Source organism: Lycorma delicatula, chromosome 2 (assembly GCF_047948215.1).
Source record: "Lycorma delicatula isolate Av1 chromosome 2, ASM4794821v1, whole genome shotgun sequence".
NCBI lineage: Eukaryota > Metazoa > Arthropoda > Insecta > Hemiptera > Fulgoridae > Lycorma > Lycorma delicatula.
In genome coordinates this window covers 225,878,323-225,895,090 of record NC_134456.1, presented here as the reverse complement: position 1 = coordinate 225,895,090, position 16,768 = coordinate 225,878,323, and the positions used below count along the sequence as shown (strand labels likewise).

Sequence of the window (16,768 nt, the reverse complement as noted above, 5' to 3'; positions counted from 1 at the left end):
TAATTGTTCTGTATTCTTCGCATTTATCTGCTCCTGCTTTCTTTGGTATCATTAGTATAACACTTTTTTCGAACTCTGACGGAAATTCCCCTTTTTCATAAATATTACACACCAGTTTGTATTTATCAATTTCTGCACTGCGTAGTAATTCTACGGGTATTCCATCTATTCCTGGAGCCTTTCTGCCATTTAAATCTTTTAATGCTCTCTTAAATTTAGATCTCAGTAGTATTGTTTCTCCCATTTCATCCTCTTCAACTTCCTCTTCTTCCTCTATAACACCATTTTCTAATTCATTTCCTCTGTATAACTCTTCAATATATTCCACCCACCTATCAACTTTACCTTTCATCTTCGATGTACCATCTTTGTTTAATACATTATTGGATTTTAATTTACGTACCCCAAAATTTTCCTTAACTTTTCTGTGTGCTACATCTATTTTACCAATGTTCATTTCTCTTTCCACTTCTGAACTCTTTTCTTTAATCCACTCTTCTTTCGCTAGTTTGCACTTCCTGTTTGTAGTATTTCTTAATTTTCGTTAGTTCCTTTTACTTTCTTCATCACTAGCATTCTTATATTTTCTACGTTCATCCATCAGCTGCAATATATCATCTGAAATCCAAGGTTTTCTACCCGTTCTCTTTGTTCTGCCTAAGTTCGCTTCTGCTGATTTAAGAATTTCCTTTTTAACATTCTCCCATTCTTCTACATTTTCTACCTTATCTTTTTTACTCATACCTCTTGCGATGTCCTCCTCAAAAATCTTCGTTACCTCCTCTTCCTCAAGCTCTTCCTCTTCTCTTCTCTTCCTCTTCCTCTTCTCTAAATTCCACAGATTCATCTGACACCTTTTCTTCAGGCTTTTAAGCCCCAATCTACATTTCATTATCACCAATTTATGGTCGCTATCAATGTCTGCTCCAGGGTAAGTTTTGCAGTCAACGAGTTAATTTCTAAATCTTTGCTTAACCATGATATAATCTATCTGATACCTTGCAGTATCGCCTGGCTTTTTCCAAGTGTATATTCTTCTATTATGATTTTTAAATTGGGTGTTGGCAATTACTAAATTATACTTCATGCAAAACTCTATAAGTCGGTCCCCTCTTTCATTCCTTTTGGCCAGCCCGTATTCACCCACTATATTTCCTTCCTTGCCTTTTCCAGTGCTTGCATTCCAATCTCCAACTATTATTAAATTTTCATCTCCTTTTTTGTGTTTAATTGCTTCATCAATTTCTTCGTATACACACTACCTCATCTTCATGGGCACTAGTAAGCATATAGATGTTAACAATCGTTGTCGGTTTAGGTTTTGATTTTATCCTTATTACAATGATTCTATCGCTATGCATTCTGAAATACTCTACTTTCTTCCCTATCATCTTGTTCATTATGAAACCTACTCCTGCCTGCCCATTATTTGAAGCTGAGTTAATTATTTTTAAATCACCTGACCAAAAGTCGTTTTCCTCTTCCCACTGAACCTCACTAATTCCTACTACATGTACATTTATCCTATCCATTTCCCTGTTTAAATTTTCTAACCTACTGACCTTTTTTAAACTTCTAACATTCCACGCTCCGACTAGTAGAATGCTATTTTTTAATTTTCTGGTGACCCCTTCCTTAGAAGTCCCCACCTGGAGATCCGAACGGGGGACTAGTTTACCTTTGGAATATTTTCATTGCTATATGAAAATGCAGAGAGCTACATTTTCTTGGAAAAAAGTAGCTGTAGTTTTCCATTGCTTTCAGCTGTGCAGTACTCAGAGGACTGAGTGATGTTGATATGGCCATTTAAGTCGTCGTGACTCATGCCCTTAATAACATTTGACTTATTTGTATTCATTGACTACCTTCCATTTCCTCATTTTAATTTTCATTCAACCTGTAAATCCTTTTTTTCTACAGAAAAACATATAGAAAACCATTTTTTAAAAATAAAGTGCATTAAATAATAAAAATTTGTATAATATAATGCACATTATTTTAGATAGAGAGATTGGAATTTAAAATGTACAGGCATTATACAAGTAAAATCTGAATTATTTAAATTGATGGGATGTGTTTTAATATGAAGTAACATTAGGATTTTAAACTTTCATTTAACTTGTAGACTGTGTAAACATTTTTCCTTAGGATTTATACAGGTTTTTTTTTAGTTTCTAAGAGAAGTGGGACTTTATAAGATTGTAAAATGTAGAAATGTAATGTAGACTCTTTTATTTAAAACGTTTTAATCTAATTTACATTCATTTTCAGGTGTTATAATTACACCTGAAAATGAATGAAATTACACCTTGTTTTTTTTTTATTCCAAACTGAATTGTTTTTAAGCCCATGAATGACATTTCTTGAATAATAAGGCTTAATGAAAGTAGAGTTTTACCACTCTTGAACAACATACTTGTGCAATTAATAGGTTTTCCATAATTATAGTAATTTGTTTCTATAATTATAAAATCTGCTCATGGCTTTGATTAACCCTTGAGCAAAATGCAATTCTTTTAAGGACAATGTGATAACATGCTATCACATATGTGTGTGACTTATAATCAAAGCATCCTTCAAAATGTAAAGGAATATTTAAAAATTTTTGTAATATTGATCACTGGATAATGTTTATTTTACAGAAAAAAAGTGGAAATGTCAAAACAATTCCACCATATCGACCAATCCCTCCAGAGAATGCATCTGATTCATCTAGTCCTGAGAAGGAACCTGGTGATAACTGGAGTAAAACTACAGCCAAAAGAAAGCTTAGTGCTGGTAGCAAACCAGTTACTCAAGGTTCTACTGGTGAGTAAACATCAAAAATATTTTTAAAAAATACTGCTTTTTCAGTGTGGTTGATTTTAACTTTGTTTTTTACATTGATGTTTTGCCCTAGATGATTTTTTAGTTGTGTATTGTCAGTTTTGATTCATACTAAAAATCTGTTTTATGAGAATTAATCTCATAGAATTAGTAATGTGGTATTAATAACGCATTCTATTCAAAACTTAGTTTATGCTATATTTATATTAATCAGGTGTTGAAAAGAAGTTCTTTCAGAAATTGGTTGTTTATGTTATTGAAGATCTTAACACCAATAGTTAGTGTACTACTTTGGTATTTTTATGCGGTGATTGCAGTATCTCAAAGGAAATAACAACTGATGTGAAATAACAACTGTTTTAAATTCATTCATACACTATAAATTTCATATTAATTACACTATCGATTCATTCTTTAAATTAAATCTAGATTCAGTATACTTTGAATCAGTGTTTCATACACCGATTAATTATAGTATAAATTTATAATGTTATATTCAAATTACATTATAAGTTCATGTTGTAACTTATGTTGCAATCCAGGAAATTTCACTATTAACTCTTGCAGTGTAAATTAACATTTTATATTAAATCTAAATTCTGCTGTTATTTTACACTTAGACCACTCCTTAAATTATAATTTTTTATTATCTACAAAAATCTGGTTCATACAAACGTCATACTACTTTTTTGTTTGTAAAAGTAGGTATTTACTTTGAAAGCATGATGTTATTCTATAATTCAAATACAATTTTTAGAGGTATCCTAATTTTTAATTGAATCTGTCCACACTCACAAGTGAACTTTGACCTCTGTATTCAATTAATGGCATTGATTAAAAATAGATACATGAAACATAAACTTGGATAAGATCAACTACTGAATTGTAGCTATAACTTGTTGATTTGATTTTCAAGTTAAGAAATGTAATATCAAACTTTTTGAAGAGTTATTAGTGTAAATTATAATTTTGTTGAGTACTTGTTTTGGTATTATGAATATTAAACTACCAAGGAAAACAACGAATGTATTTTCTGAAGGTGTACTTTATTTCTTAAGAACAGGTAGTTTTCTAGTTTTAACAGTATGCTGGTATTTGCATTAATGAGTCTTGAATCAGTTTGGCCTAAAACTACATTTTTTTTTAGAGTGACAATGTTATTATGATAAATGTGAACGTATTAATGTAACTTGTTTTTTCTCTTTTTTTATTTACAAATTAAGTTTGTTGGTCTAGTTTCAACAGTATGTTTTCTTATTCCATTTTGTAGGTTTAAAGACTCCAGTTAGTGTTAGTCCAAGTGCAGCAGATGTCAGTGCTAATCAAATTGATGATGCTGCTGGATTGACTGGATCTGGAAGCGGGTGTGTTGTGCAAATGAAAGACTCTATTCCTGTTTTGTCTCAGATCAATGTGGGAAAAATTGACTCAAGTGTTGGGGGTAAATTTACTACCTCAAACTTTGTTGAGGGAGTTGTTACTCCTAGTGAAAGTGTATTTGGTGAAGTTAGTAAGTCTTCTAGTAAAAAACGTAAAAAAGATGATATAAGTGTTCCTGTGAGTGGTGTTATTAATCCTGAAGATTCAGCTAAGAAATTCAAATCTGAGAATTTAACTCAACAGGTAAGAAATAACCGATTAATCAAATACATGATCAAGTGATACATTTGATCAGTTGACAAATTTTTTATAAAAATAGTCTATTAATCAAAAAATCATTATAATGTCATCAGATTTTAAAAAAATAGTATAATTATCTTATATACTACACATTGATTATTTATTACTATTAAATACTTCATTTAATTAATTTTATTAAATATAATACACTTATATTAGTTAACTAATCCAACAGTTTTATATGAAATTAAATGTGATAGATATTTACTACTTTGATTTAAATGTTAAATTCTATTCTAAAAAAAAACCAGAATTTAAGAATTGTATTAAAATTTATATAATAATAATAATAATAATAATAATAACAGTAACAAGTAGGTAAAGTTCTGTAACAAAAAAAATTATGAAGAATATTTTAACAATAAAATGTAAAACAAAAGAATAACTATGTAATAATACATATTACATTACTGTTTTTAGTAGTTCTAAATAATTGATATTTAAAAGCACTTACTATATTTTATCAATATATTAACTATGATTACTTATCTAATTAAAGTAGAGATTTCACTTCTCTACCAATATTTTGAGTTATATGTATGGTTATTCAGTGCTTTTTTTATATTATAAAACATACTTTTAAAAGAAATAAGGAAAATATCTTTAGTGAGGAGGCTGTGTTATGTAATTTTTTCCTTGATAAAAGTTAGATGATGAACATTTATATTAATTATCTGGAAATTGTGGAACTTGTGAGAGTTTCTGACCTTGTGAGAGAGGAATACGTTATATTTGGATTAAATCGTTGAGATTGAATAAATACAGTTAACTTAATGTAGAGTGCGGGTATAGGGAAATTATTCAATTTGTGATGTAAGGGTTCGCCTAGAAATTTTTGTTGTAATGTTTTTTGACAATAGCACACTTTTTATTTTTATAAGAATTAAACAGCATGATCGTTCAATGACAGCAGGAAATCAGCAACTTAGGAACTTAGTGAAGAGTTTTATAAAATGAGAAAATTTTCAAAACAAATGAAATGATTTAAGAAGTTTTAAATTTGCCTGAAGTTTACTGCAGTGACTTAATTTAATGCCCAGAAGTACAAGTTTTGCATAATTATTAGGAAATTCATTGTAAGTAATACATTTTAGGAATTATCTGTTTTATTTGAGATTAGTGATAGTAATAAGAACATTGGTACTTATTATTTATTGTCTTGCATTACAAATGTATTGAGCGTATCACCAATGACTAATTAGAAAAAGAAGGGGTACCATGCCATTTGAAGGATACTAAATTTAACAGCATTTTCAAATGTGTATTTTGTACATTAAAAATGTCTCTGTTTTATAAGATAATGAGTATTCTTGTAATTTTTATAATTTGAATTTTTTTTTAATAATGGGTGGTGATAAAATCAAATGCTTTATTTAAATTGTTAAAATTCCCAAAGTTTATGACTTCATTTTTTAAATGATTGATAAACATTATTAATTGATGATTCTTAAGGAAAAGTGATGATCTACTTTTAACGGATTAATATTACAAGGAATTAAGTCAGTCTATATGATATGGATTGATTCTCTGAAATTTTGTACAATATAACATCGATATTTACCAAACAAAATATGAATTTTGAAGATGTTTTGGTAAATAATAAACGAGAGAAAATAGTCGAGATGAGCTAAAAGATTTCAATGTAACTGTTAAGAATATCCTGTAAAAAACTATTCATTTGATAAATTAAACATAATTTATTAAGTAATGATTATTAAAATTTAAGAGAAAGTAGAAGCAAAACACCATGTGCTTATTAAAATAGGGGTTTAACTAGAATCTTGTAAAAATTAAAAAAAAAAGTTTATTAAGAGTTATCCTGTTTGATGTATAACACGTTTCCTACTAAAATACCATTCCTGCAGGGGTCAGTGAACTGCCTCCAGGCTTGTTGGCTTATACTAAACTTTCAGTGTTGGTGGTGAGATTGTAAAAGTTGAGTTCGAAGAACTCGACTACAACTTAACCGGATACAAATTTATAATTATGTAAGAAGTTACATCATTTTTTTAAAATGATAATAATATTGAGATTCTAGTAGGTCTTATCCATATATTGTGTAATATGCATTGTGACCCTTAGAATAAAAATGATTCTTGACCTAGGAATTTATAAAATTAAAAAAAATTTATTGAATGGCTAAAATTACAATGGTATATTTTAGTCTTAAGGAAAAAACATGTAAAATGTGTATGTAGATTATGCTGTAATATTAGTATATAATTCTTTGTTTATAAATAAAATGCATAAAAATACAAAAACATTCTGCCTTTTATAATTTATTAAATAAAATTTTAAAAGTTGATTTTTTTTTAATGTCAGAAAAATCATCGTACTTAATTTAAATTAATTGAAAAGATTCTATTTTTTGTGTAGCACTCTTGGAGATAATGGAGATAAACTTTAACACAATAACAAAATTTTGATTTTCATGTACATCTTTTGCAGCAATATGTACTTTCAGTGCGAGGGCAATCTTCCATAACACTTATGAGATGTTGCTATATTGTATTGATGTCCTTTTTCCTAAAATATTAAATTGTTTAAGGGTCAATCCAAATGAAGTGACCCAAGGGTGGTTGCTTGACGAATTCAAAAAAAATTGAAACTTATCCACCTGTTTCCTACGTGTCTCAGGGTCTTAAAACTATTTGTTTTTAATTTTTTATTTAAGCAGTTTACCTGTGGCCATTTTTTTTAATGGTGCGCACACTTATTTTTATGATTGTAAGGGTTTATGGAAAAAATCATAACTAAAAAACTGTTGTTCCTGGAAGGATGAAACAAAAAGCAATCTATTCGTATTTTCTCAAGGTAAAAGATTGGTCCAGTGATTTATTTACCTATCTCTCTTCTTTCTATGAGAAGATTACCAGTAAAGTTGAACATGAAAATTATGGTGGAATTTCACTTTTGGCAATTTTTTTTTAGAGGCAGGGATGACATACACTGTTTGAATTGTTTTTTTATATGTAGGTAGTTTTATATGTTAGTAGTTTTACAATAAATAATATCATAATGGTGATATACTTACCCCTAAACTTTTATGAATTTTTGAAAATAGTTTTTTTTTTAATTTATTTTGGCTTCAAACAGCTGATGGAGTTGATGATAAAAATCTCAAATTTGCACATCCTACAGTGTTTTTGTAGATGTTTATGGCAAATAAAAAAGTTGTGTATTGTATCAATAAAAAAGTTACAACTTCTAAAAAACTATGAAAACCTGTTAAAAGTGATACCATTTTGATTCGCTAAATAAGTGCTCCAAGGGGGTTTCTTGTCTTCTTGGCACTTTAATATTTTTATACTTATTATTATAGTTGAAATAGGCTTGTTTGAACTATTCAGTTGCAGTGTTCATGTTATAACAAGCGCTTGAAGTCATTTCCACTTATCAGGAAAATTCATGTTGCAGATTCTCATTTATACTTGTTGCATCATTTAGCTTTGCAGTTACAGACTGGTTAGTCTGACATTAGAGCGACTTGTTCATGTCTTTACAGAGTATTTCAAATCTTATTCTGTGTTTGAAAGTGTTTATTAAGTAAATAAGTTGTACTTAATAATAATATTATATATGCAGATTTTAAAATCGGTTAAATTTTTACATTATTTTCAAGTAATTTCACATAAAACAATGGAAGAACAATGTTCCATAAGAATTTATGTGAATGAAGTGTCATAAAACTGTATGGTACAGTGCTGAAAGAATTCATTAAAATTTGTGAATTTAGTGATGAAAACCAACAACTTATTTTTTTATGTTAATTCAGATGTCACTACAGTTTGTAAATATCATGAAAAAAGGTTTTTGACAAAATTCAGTCAGTTCTGTTGTGACCCTTTGAGAACTCATAAAAACAGTTAAGAGACAAATAACATTAGGCAAGCTCTTAAAGAACACATTTTTCCAAATTTAAATTTAGTTCCTGGAAAGTTTCTTGGTGTTAATTGTTTCAAAAGTATTTTTTCTCAGCAGAACAAAGAGCTATATGAATTTGAAGACCAAGAGCAGTACATTATGCCATATCACAATATTGAACAATTGTATGCTGCTTGTAGCAGTTTGGGTGTATCACCTCCATCAAAATTGAAAAAATTAAGCATGAATCAAAGGCCATCAGCATTAAAATTTAAAGAAACACAATTTCAAGAGAAATATCAGAAGAGATATCACAGCTGTTAGTTAACCACACTAAATAATGAACTTTCATTGCTACAAAAACAGGCTATTTCGTTGAAAAATAATTGAAAATTTTGCTACAATTTATTTTTTCTTTGATAGTGTTTACAAAAATAAACCAATATTAAATTAAAAAATTAATTTTTGAAAAAAGATGTAGGCTACTCATTGAAGTCTCAGTTTGTGTAAGTTGCAAGCATTTTTGAATCAAAATTGTATTGTGTTACTGATATTGGTTAAGCTATCATTAAATTACAACCTATCATTAATAATTAAAAAAAAAAAAACTATTTTAGAAATATTGAAAACGCCAACTTCAACAACATAGGGGCTAAATATAAAAAATATATACAAAAATTAAAGTGCAAAGGAGACAAGAAACCCCCTTTAGAGCACTTATTTAGTGAGTCAAAATGGTATGCTTTTAACAGGTTTTACATGATTTTTGAGTGGTTGTAACTTTTTTAATAGTACAATACACAAGAAACATTTTTATTTGTCATAAACATTTATAAAAACACTGCAAGTTTTGCAAATTTGAGATTTTTATCACCAGCCCCATCAAAGTTATTTAAAGCCAAAATCTGATTTTTTTAAAACATTAGTTTTAAAAAATTCAACAAAATTTAGGGGTAAGTATATCACCATTAATATGATTTATGGTAAAACTACTTACTAACATATACGTACATAGAAAAAAAATTCAAACTGTGTATAACATCCCTGCCTCTTGAAAAAAATTATCAAAAGTGAAATTTCATTGTTTTTCATGTTCAACTTTTTTGGTAATTTTCTCATAGAAAGTAGAGAAATAGGAAAATAAACCACTGGACCAATAGTTTTTTAATTATGATGTTTTCCATAAACCCTTACAATCACAAAAATAGATGTGCGCACACTGTAACAAAAATAGCTGCCATAGGTAAACTGCTTGAATAAAAAATAAAAAAAAATTAGTTTTAAGGCTCTGAAACTTGTAAGAGATAAGTGGGTAAGTTTCAATTTTTTTTTAATTGGTCAAGCAACTAGCTTATGTTTTTTGGGACTCTTAAAAATGGATTGACCCTTAAGTACATAAAACATTTTGAGTTGCTGAAAATACTGCACAACAAATTTTCATTAGTTGGTTTTTGTTTCTTGTTTGTTTAACTTTTTTCCCTTACAACAGGTTGTTATTAGAAGCTGTGCCTATACATTATTGTCTTTTCACTGAATTACAACATCCTCAACTTTTGTACTTGTTTTATTTTTTTCGTTTTTTCATGACAGATTTTCCATACTCTTCTATATAATCATCCCATATAGTTTGTTTGCATAGCAACCTTTAATAGAAAAACTATAGCAATTTGACCATATAAAATTATCCCAAAAAAGTTGTTTGTGTATAAAGTTTTACATTCATTCAATAGCTTCACAACTACACCCATACCTATTTAAACGGTTGATTGAGTTCATTTGTTTTCCTTTTTTCCCCATGTATGTGTAAAATTTGACCAGTAACCAGGTAAAATAGTACATGACAAATTTTTATATTTAAATTGGATTAATTTTCCTTTGTTATATATTTTTGCCATTGTCAGTGATCATGCTTTCATCGATTCAAGCCCCTTTTATGGCCTAAGAAAATCTTTTTTAGATGATTTAAAAGAGAGCTCAGTTTAAAGAGCTGTCGATTTATATTACTTATATTCTTATATTTATTTATTTATATTTAACTATATATTTTTTTCCACTTTAGAATTGTCTATCTACCCTAAGCACCATTGTTCATAATAGTGTTATGTATATTAGACTTCTCAGTTAATATACTGAGATTGAAGTTAATATACATTGCCAATTTTAAACAGAATATAACATTGATTTTATCATTCCTCATACTTTGTAGAATTGTAATGATTAACTGATTTAATAGTAATTGATTGAAACAATGCAGTATTTAAAAGTTATCTTTCAGATAAAGCAGAATAACATAATTATTATTTTGATGAAATAAATATCTTGAAACACTAATGCAACAATACAATTCTCATATAATGAATATACTTTGACCAAGCGTATTTATTTATCAGATGTCCTTTCTGAAAGAGAACAATTGATAAATATTTGACAGAAACAATACAGTCCATCATTACAGTGCTTCCTATAGGTTTCTCTAGTACTGTTCAACTTAACTAGGTTAATGAAAAATGAATTTTCAGTGTTGCTAGAGTATATTTACATTCATTAAATACTGAAGATCAATCTTTTTCATTAATTAAACCAGTTATATGAAGATTATCATGGTACTAGTATCTTAGGTTTTTTCCATAAGTTATATAAAAGTATGAATAGCCAAAAAGATATATTTAAAAAATTATTTTTGTGACATTTGCATACTAATTACAATAATAAGAAAGTTTTAAATTGTTTAATAATTTTTTTGTACATTTTTATAAGCTGTATGATGGAGATTGAATTGGTTCAAATTAATCTTTATAAGTGAAGCAAACATTATCGGTTGATTGTTTCCTTAGATAGATTTTTTCATGTCAAATTTTTTAGTTGAGTTTAGGATGTGGGCAGGTTTCATGCAGCAAGCTTTTTATAATTTTTCTTTACAAAATTTTATATTGATTCATGATATGGGTGCCTATTTGAAATTTTTATTCAAATAAATTTTCAGACTGAAAATTTATTTTCTAATACTTGAAAAAAAAATTTCAAATAGGCACCCATATCATGAATCAATATAAAATTTTGTATTCTTTACATATGTCTGTAAGTATAATCGCCTATATAGTTTAATTAAGAATTCTTAAATGTCTACAGTAAAATACTGACTACTTTTGTTTCATTACTTAGAGCGTAAAAACTGATATTTAGCACTAGTGTTGACACGCTTGTGTTGTTTGAATTTTGTAACTAAGTTTTATCCTTATTTAGACTCTATATTTTTATTCATTTGTATGTTCAGTAATCTTTATGCATGTAAATTAATAATAGCTACTTTAGAACGCACAATACTATTTGCCATGTCACCATTAGAAAAAAAATAATTTCATTAAAAGATTATAAAAGAAAATAATTTGTCATAAAGGTAATAATCATTTTCAGTATTATTTCTGGAGGAACAGTTAGATTTTAAACTTTATTTAAACACCAGGGTAGAACAGAAGCAGATCAGTGCCTTTTTTTTATTAAGTAATCAATATAGTTATTTTTAAGAGGTTGAGAAAGTTTGGAATTCTGTAATGTGTAGAATTATATTATGTAGTAAATATTAATGTACTATTTACACAATTTAATAGCGAGTTAATGTTACATTTATATTATGCTGTTATAAACATTTGGAAGAGAAGGGAATAATGCTAAAAGTTTTAATAGCATATTATTCCCTTATTTATTTTATCTATTTCCCCTTCTTCTGTGTCATATTGTGAATTTAAATTACAAATTTTTTAAAAAATTTATTGTTTAACAAATTGTAATCATTAATAGCACTGATTAATATTGGCATTTTTATTAGCATATGTCTAGAGCTACTTTTTTGCATGAGTTTGTTTATATGTAATGACAAATATAAAATAAATTGTTACAGTTATTATATATATTTTTAGGATGGTATTCAGCCTGCATCAGTTGTAGTTAAATTACCACCAGTTGGGACTAATATTGGATCATCAGCTGGCAATTCTATGAGTAATTCACCAGTTCCTGCAGCATCTGTTCCAAGTCGCATTGTTTCTTCTAGTAATATTTTTAAGTATTATTTCTTATATATATATTTTTTTTATTTGTGCTATTATTAATAAAATATATTTTAATATAAAATAATAATATAATATAATATATATTAATATATTCTAATATTAGATCATTTTGTATAACAAAATTTCTAATTTTTAATAATTATTCTAGTAGATGTATTTTTCATACTGTATAGATGAATTTAATTGTTAGCTAAGTGTTCTGAACATGTGTATGTATGTGTTAATTTTTTATAAGTAAGTTTTTAAGACAATTTTAATATTAGAAAGATTTTTATGTTGATTTTTGATGAAGTCTTGAAAGGGAACTTTTGTGGTCGTATGTGAATGTGAATTCCAGAATTGGAAGTTTTGGCTAGCCATAGAGAGTGACTGATGAATTTTGTGAATTTTTAGGCCTAATAGTGACCAGTTCACACAAGACCTGAGTTCATTTTTTTCTAATACTCATACACCCATACTAAACAGTGAATGTATACATGTATCAGTTCAATTTCCACTGTTTCATTTATCTTATCGCTGATGATGATCATTAATATTCATGTAGAAATATGTAGATTTACAAAATTGATATATCTGTTGTTGGTTTAGATAAAAACTAGTAAAAATTTTGAACATTTTAAAATTTCTTTTGTAGAATTAAATAATAATTCCCAATCTAATTTTTGTTAGTGTCAGTTACTTGGTAGTTTTAACAAAATATTCTAATAAGTAATGATAATAATTATGCATAATTATTAATGATAATGATATTAATAATATTAAAGGACCTTTTTAGTTACCCATCTATTACATGGGATATACACTTTCATATTAGGTAATGAGAAAAACTTTCACTTCTCTCCCTTTTTCAACTTTCTTTGACTTGTTTTGTGTTTAAAAAATATTTTTGTTTTTAAGAATCATATTCACAATTACTTAGTTTTTAGAATCCAACGAGTTTGCAATCATAACTTCCTGAAATGGAGTATAGTTGGGCTAAAAATATGATTTTGCAAAAATTAATATAATGGTTTTATTAAAAATGTTCTAGACCTTTCTTATATAAGCTTTTGTAAAATTATCTTTAATTTGATTTTTATTTTGTCTATACACTGTAAACTGACCAAATTTCTTAATGTGTGGTAGGTAAATTCTATGGTACTTAAACTTATTGTTTCTTTGAAAATGATTAATGTTGTATTGTTTGACTTTTAGTCTTCTATAATAAAATTTGACTTTTTTTACAAAGACTAATTTTTCTGTCTGAATACAATTCTGTGTGTGGTTTTTTTTCAGTTTTCTTTGAAAACAAAAGTTTTGTAAAAACTATTAAAAAGGTTTTAAAAAGTTAAAATCTGTTTGATTTCCTGTAATTTAGTTTTTTTTTTTTTTTACATTTAAGGTAATTAGTATATGCATTTTCTACAATTTCTGACATTTCCAAAATTATTTTTTTGATCGAATAATATGTTTTTTCCATAAAATTGAAGAGTATGTCACCTGAAGAGATATTCAGGAAATATTTTACTGGTGAAAATAATGAAAAACGTTCATATAAATATAGGTCTGGAAACACTTTTTTCAAATTACAGCTAGCGAAAGATTTCATCTGGATTTTGGCTCTTTTAATGAAAAGAAGTCCTACTTTAATTTCTCGAACCCAAATTAAGGAGTAAAGTTGGTGGGACTTTTTTTTCTTTTTTTTTAAATACTGGAAACACATGCAGATTCCGACTTATGTAATCACCAAACGTCAACAACCAAGGAGTAACAAAATCACATGCATGCGGTGGGGTTCACTGCATGCATATGGTGACTAAAAACCCATTCCCTCCCAACAACATGATGATGGAACCACTCAATAAGGGTTACATCGCTATCACGCGTGTCAATGGGCACATCTGTGTAGCCTTCAAGCCACAGCTTCAGGTGTCCCTTGAGGGCACCCAGCAGTGACGATTCAGTTGAACCCCTGCTGCCCAACCCCAGGAGCTGACCCACCACCATCACTCAGCAACAATACACTATCCTCTTCCTCATTCATTTTGGTATAAAGAACTTCCTGGAGCCATCAACAACACTTGTTCCATTTGTCATCAAAATTAAGCATCCTTTCCACCACTTCCTCTGGGTAGATTTGTCCACTAACTGGCCGCATCACCACCCACCTCAGGCACTCCAAGAAAGTGTGTTCAGCGTCATCCGGGAAATCACAATATCGACATCCCAGGGTCGTGCCTCTCTTCCTGGTGTGCAGGAACTTATTGAACCAATAATTGGCCGAATAACAATCGGACCGTCCAAAAGTTGACACATCATACCACCTAGTCTGCCAACAATCTAACAGAGCAGTTCTATCCACAGCATTCTTCACTCCCTGATACAGATCTCACCTTTCCTCCACAAGCAAATTCACTGGAGGCATCCCAGCTATCACCAGCACTGCCTCAAGCGAGATAGTGCAGTACGCTTGTGCCACTCGAATTGCTAGCTATGTCCTTTTCATCCTCATTCAGTTTCTTGCAACCCCAAGCATCTCTGAATACCGGGGCTGCATATAACATGGCTGCTGAAATGACTATGGCAGCAATAACCTCCCGTTTGGACACTTTGGGCTCCCTGTCATTTGCCATTAGCCTGCAAACTGCTGAGGTCACCTGTTCAGTCTTTCTAATTCCTCCACATGGGTTGAGAAATTTTTCCCAGAGCTCAGCTCCTCAATAAGGCCACCTCCGTGCCTTCAAGCTCAATCAAAAATTGAGAGATCTGTCTCCCTCCTGCCATTGGGATCATAATTGTCTTGTGAGCTGGAGCACTTCCACTCCCCTGTCCTTTCACTGGATGACATGTTGCAGTGTTTCATTCATACAAGTCCAAACCTCATGGACATTTTTCCCTGTCACCACCATCGCAAGGTCATTAGCATTAGCTGTTAACTCAACCCCTGGAGGCAATTTAACTCCAAAAAGGCACATGTTATGGAATATAAGCCACATTCCATAACAGGGGGCGCAAGATTGACCTCTTCTCTTTCTTCTGAAGGGATTCTCATTTCCCTACCTGTCAGGTATTCCTGGATCATCCTGAACAGCTAGGGAGGAATCTTCTTGTCGGTCAGACTACCTGAAATAGCATTCCACTTAATGCTATTTATTGTATTTCTAGTGTTGTCAAAGATCACTAAAGGTATCTTCTGAGTGTGTTACATCCCCTTTGCAGCATTATTGACCATTTCCATAACACTTTTAATTGCATCAATGGTGGACTGTCCTTTCCTGAAGCCATACTGTCTCCAGGATATGTCAACCCATATCCCTTGGTATCTGATGGCAGGTCTGGGCTCAATCCTCCTTCCCTCCTGTATAACAATCAGCGTTGGACGTCTTTTGCTAGTAGTAATTAAGACTGTCTTTTCTGGTGCCAGTTCCAAACCTACATCAGCCATCCAGGCACTAACAGCCCAATATGAAGTCCGGATTTTGTCAGCAATATCCATATCCTTAGTGCCTGCACCAACCACGAATGTGAGATCATTGGCATATTCAAAAATAGAGATATCCTTCAGAAAGGGGATCCGTAGTACCCCATTATATACTGCATTTCATAGGGTTGGTCCAAGAACCGATCCCTGCAGAACACCTTGATCAACACTTCTCTCTAAAGAACTATTCTCAGATGAGCATATAAGCCTCATATCCCTCAAATATGACAATATAATCCTCACTAATTAGCTAGGGACCTGGAGGTTCACCAATGCTGCGGCGATGGTGGCATGAGAAATGCAATTAAACACATTCCTCATATCTAACGCCACCATCGTGCACATCTTCCTCCTTTCAGCAACAATAGTACAAGCCATTTCAGTCACCTCCACCACCACATCCAATGCTGACTTTCCAGCTTGGAAGCTAAATTGCCTCATCGAGAAGCCGCCTGAATCCTGAATTATTTGCACCAATCACTGCTGTATCATTCGCTTCATGACCTTTCCCGCCGTGAGGGAATGAAAGGAAGATGGGAGGGCAGGAGGGTCATGCCCAGGCTTCAGTACTAGAACATGACGTGTCTTTCAAAGTTCAGGGAAGAGTCCCTCTTCCAAACAGACATTATCTCTCTAGGAAAACATCTACAAGTGCTATAATTGCTAGCTTGACCATTAAATTTGGCAAGGTATCAGGGCCTGGGACCTTATCACATGGTAGGCATTCCACTGCCAGGACAAGTTCCTCTTCAGTAAATTGCAGAGGACTTTCTACCTCATCTACATCCAAATATACCTTGTTTCCATGGGAAAATAAACCATTAATTATAATCTGTACCTCTTCCACGCCCCCAGGAGTGGAAGAAGT

General features: G+C 30.3%; 1 protein-coding gene across 2 annotated transcripts in view; it reads left to right on the top strand.

Moving 5' to 3' along the window:
- Alh (coiled coil domain containing protein Alhambra) overlaps window positions 1–16,768 on the top strand; it is a 116,164-nt gene that overhangs the window by 24,496 nt on the left and 74,900 nt on the right. For both annotated transcript variants that reach the window (XM_075357290.1, XM_075357289.1), the window contains exons 5-7: window positions 2,643–2,808; window positions 4,097–4,449; window positions 12,288–12,420. In XM_075357290.1, the coding sequence (XP_075213405.1) occupies window positions 2,643–2,808; window positions 4,097–4,449; window positions 12,288–12,420 (652 nt within the window). The remainder of the gene's footprint in view (window positions 1–2,642; window positions 2,809–4,096; window positions 4,450–12,287; window positions 12,421–16,768) is intronic.